This window comes from Malurus melanocephalus, unplaced genomic scaffold (assembly GCF_030028575.1).
Source record: "Malurus melanocephalus ecotype Western Australia unplaced genomic scaffold, MMel_1.1 scaffold_542, whole genome shotgun sequence".
NCBI classification, from domain to species: Eukaryota; Metazoa; Chordata; class Aves; order Passeriformes; family Maluridae; genus Malurus; species Malurus melanocephalus.
Window position 1 is genome coordinate 432,969 of NW_026623774.1, and position 4,456 is coordinate 437,424.

At 43.5% G+C, this 4,456-nt stretch overlaps 1 protein-coding gene across 1 annotated transcript; it reads right to left on the reverse strand.

The window, feature by feature from the left end:
- Positions 1-768: 768 nt before the first annotated feature.
- Positions 769-3,385, reverse strand: GP9 (glycoprotein IX platelet). Its single transcript, XM_057381962.1, has 2 exons — positions 3,272-3,385; positions 769-1,475 (listed from the first exon to the last, which is right to left on the reverse strand). The coding sequence occupies exon 2, from the start codon at positions 1,467-1,469 to the stop codon at positions 843-845; it is 627 nt and encodes a 208-aa protein (XP_057237945.1). The 5' UTR covers positions 1,470-1,475; positions 3,272-3,385; the 3' UTR covers positions 769-842.
- Between the last annotated feature and the right edge of the window lie 1,071 nt (positions 3,386-4,456).

The window sequence follows — 4,456 nt, forward strand, 5'->3', positions numbered from 1 at the left end:
GGGGGGTCTGTGTTATTTCTCATTTTTGAGTTAACACAATTTTTCCATGAGGATGGGGGTCACAAGAAGAGAAGGGAAGAGTGTATATGTCCTCTCAAAGCTGTTACTTAAAATTCAGTGCATCAAATGTCTGTAGAAAAACCAGAGGACGAGTTCTGGAAATCTCTTAGAATTTTAATGAGAAATGTTTAGAATTGTGACAGAGATTAAATTTGGGTCAATATGAATGTTCAAAAATTGTCCATTATTTCAGTTTCACATAGGATGCTTTTCTATTGTTCACCTTCCAGGAAACRTAATAATTTTGCTGATTATATTCTCATTACCAGTCCATCTTTAAATCTGTTCGAGAAGGGACATATTCAGTGGCTGCTCTGTATAATCTTSGTGATTTTGCTGGCAGGAAGCTCCTGAAACTGGGGAAGAGTTTRTACATAAGAATGGTCCTTCCAAGCTCACTGGGACATCAAGAAATGGTGATGGGCTGTAAATTCACAGAGCTTCTCAGTGAGAAAAGGGTTGTTAAAATAATACAATTGGTGTTCATCTCCATAGATTACAAATTGAACGATTTGGGGATGTAAATCTTCTTTGCATAAGAGCTGAGAGTTCAATAGAAAAATGCTAAGCCAAATGATTTTTTAAAAAAATGTAGAAACTTTTCTTCATACGAGCACATGGCAGCAGAATGAAATCTGAGGTATTTGTCAATACCTCACCAAGCTTTTTTTTTTATTATTTTATTTTTTTTTTAAGGAAATAAACGCGTCTGAGGGCCCGGGCTTTGAGCTTTYGTAGCAGTCACCATTTGAAGCGGTGTTTGGGCTGAGGCAGCTCGCAGCTCACTGCACCTTGCGGTTTTTGGAGCCGATCCTGCCCCGGCGCGCCCCGAGCAGCAGCCGGCACCGCAGCTTCTTGGASAACTTGAGCGCGCACGCCGCCAAAACCAGGCTAATGATGGCCCCGGCAATTAAAAGCAGGTCTCGCCAGAAGAACTGGAGGCACTTGGTGGGGAGGAGCCTCTTGCAGGGCCCCAGCTCGTTGCCCGTGAGGCGCTGCAGGGCTCTCAWGCGCAGCGCGGCGGGGCTGGCACAGCGCAGCGGGGCGAGCGCGGCCACCGCCGCATCCTCCAGCCACAGCCGCAGGTACAGCAGGCGACAGTCGCAGTGCCAGGGGTTGTGCGACAGATTCAGCTCCTGCAGGAGCCCCAGGCCGTCCAGGGCCCCGCTGGGGATGGAGGCCAGGCTGTTGTTGTGCAGGAGCAGGCTGCGGGTCAGGCGGGGCAGCGCGGGCAGCGAGCGCAGCCCCCGAGAGGCGCAATCCACGCGTGTGCCCCGAGCATCCCCCAGAGAGCTGCAGCTGCAGGGGGGTGGGCATTGCTCATCCGCCACCCCCGGGGACAGCAGCGACACCAGGGACAGCAGGGACAGCAGGGACAGGGCACAGCCCAGCACGGCCAGCAGCTGCATCTCCGGCTGCACACAACAAGGAAAGCGCCGTCAGAGGGTCATCACCGCATTGCCGAGAGCCGTTTCTATCCCAGCATTTCCCCCCAGGTTTTTAGAATAAAATCCTTGCATTTCTCCCCAACTTCAGCACAAACGCACTGAGACAGAACACGGTTCTTCCCTTTCCTCTGTGGTTCGTTGCTTTCCACTCATAATCGTGCAAAAACTTTCTTATTCAAAGTTCTGTCCCAGGTTGTCACCGGGAGATGATGGGGGAAAACAGGTTTAGTTGTAAGTAAAGGTTTCTATTCCCTTTCCACATTTACATTCTATTCCATTTCCTTATCTTCATAAATCTAGTGTTAAAACTGTGTGTTTAAAATCAGTTTTCAAAATGAGGTTTAAGGGATTGAATAATTGCAAATGGCTAAAAATCTTCTTTCTGAGAGTATGAAAAATCTACTTGTGTGTGGCAAAAAGTTCAATTTTTTGCGACCTTGTAGCTTCGTGCATCCCCAAGAATATACAGTTTAAGATCTGGATGAACAGAGAGTTGGAAATTTTGCTTATCTGGTAGTGCTTGTCTTTTAGGGATAAAATAAACATGGAATGGGTAATGATCCCTTTTCTTACATCATTTCCACTTCTAGAGAATGGATCCCACCAGACTTCTAGCCCAGCCCCTTTTTTTTTGGCAGTTTAAAACGTCTAAAATCCTTTCCTCCTTCTATTTCCTACAATTCCTTTGCGTTTAAAAATCTGTAGCAAACCTTGGGGCACGATTGGAATCTGAAATACAAACTCCATTGCATAGGCTGGGGAATCTCTGATCTCAAAACCACCTTTCTTTATGATTTTTGTACATCCTGTAATTAAAATGTATTTTCTTCTTTTCCTTTTTCCCAATTAATTTGCAATAAGGAAGTATTGAAGCAGAAACATCTGACCATTTATTGTCATGGATGTTCCTTGGAGAACGGCAGATTCTGTAGAGTGTTGGGGTTTAATGCACTCTACACTGACAGAAAATTCCTTTTCAACTCCAGAAGTTAAAACAGTTGCATGAGTTGGTTTGCAGGTAAGCAGTAGGAGCCTACCAAGCATGATTTTGAAATAGAGTATAATTTTGAATGATTTAGAAGCTGAAAAATAACAAGCAGGTTAGAACAGACCCATTGGCAGCAGAGTAAAAGCTTTTACATTCTAAAAGCTTTTACATTCTAAGGCAATAAGGAACTAAAATTATGACACTGTAGAATGAATTTGGGAAAATAATTGTTCAAAATAATATTTCCAAGTGAAACTTAAAATAGACTGAAACAATTTTTTTCTCTAGCAAGTTTCATWTAATAATGACTGAAAAGATAGGAAAAAATAATTATGTTTTAAATAAATTTCCTTCTATTTATTTTGAAGAACTATGTAATTAGCTTTTCMAAATTAAATTAGGCAGCTTTAGACTCCCAATCAAAATCCCACATTCCTGTAAATTGAATGGGAATAATGTTGCAGGAAATTATAAACTTCATCACAGGGAAGCTGAAATGCTCATTTTAACCATCTCCTATGTGTTTGTCAGTGAGTTATTCTGAATGCCTTTGCTCTGAATCCAGGTACTCATCTGGGATTTTCCAAGAAATCTACAGGAGCTCTTTTTTTTTCCAAGTAAACATCCTAAAAGGACAGGCTGGAAAAAGTGAAGTGATATTTCTGGAAAAGATGCTCCTTTCTGATTTAACACAGAAACAGCAAGAACCCCAAAGTCAAACAGAAACAAGAACTGTGGCAAAAATGCAGAAGGGAGAGTTGGGAGTGGCACTTACCCCTCCCAATCCCTCTGGATCCTGTTCCCTGTGCCTGGTGAGGTCTGGATGGGGATGGCAGTGCAGGCTGGCTGCTCCAGGAGCCCCAAAGGAAATGTGGCACAGAAGATGAGCTTTGTCCTGTGCACAGAGGAAGCTGCTGCTCATGGTGTGAAGAATTTGGGGCGGGCCCTGGGCTTGCTGCAGACGAGAGGAAATTATTTGGGATTTTCGTTTTGTTCCTAATGCATTTTTCCTATTACATCTGGCACCTGGAAAAATTCATCTGAAGTTTAGTGTTTTTTTTTTAACTCAGAAGTAAAAGTCTCCAGGTATAAAAGTTGATTTGGGCCTCAGCTGCTGACACACAAGCCCCAGCAGAGCTGGGAGCTGAAGTTAGCCTATAAAATAGAGTTATTCTGTCTTAATCAGCCTGRGTTTTTTATGTCTGCCTTTCCACTGGTTAAATAAAACTGGTAAAAGCACACCATAACATCAAAATAACCACAATAGTCAGATGAGATCATTAAAGGAWAGAGAAAGGAAATATTAATGCCATTGATTGGAATTGAAATAGATGAAATTGTGTTGAAGCTACCCAAAATATAGTATTTAATTTTGGTCACCCATGTTCAAAAATGACGACTCCAACAAGTGAAAGGAAGGTTTCTGAAATGATCTGTGATTATTGGGCTGGAGACAGGATGACACAAGTTTATAATACACGTGTATCTGTTCATCTAAATAAAGAATGCCATGCTTGTGCAAAGGGAAAACAAAACTAGGATTTACTTTWCGCTTTTGATTGGATGTGCAAAGTTTTGGATGCAAATTTTCCTCTGCTTTAGTTACCAGCCATGAGCACACAGGAATTCAGATGGCAGCTGATGTTTGAAGTGCAGCTGTTGTGGGGCTGGTGTTTGATTCAGGTCAGTTCTGTGCAATGCTGGTTTGGGGACAGCTTGGAGCTGTGTTCTGCTTTGGGAAATGAGGTCCAGATGAGGTTCTGGCATTGGAGATGTGCAGCAGAGCTGAGGTTCTGGTGCTGGAGATGTGCAGCAGAGCTGAGGTTCTGGTGTTGGAGATGAGCAGCAGAGCTGAGGTTCTGGTGCTGGAGATGTGCAGCAGAGCTGAGTTCTGCTGTTGGAGATGTGCAGCAGAGCTGAGGTTCTGGTGTTGCAGATGTGCAGCAGAGCTGAGGTTCTG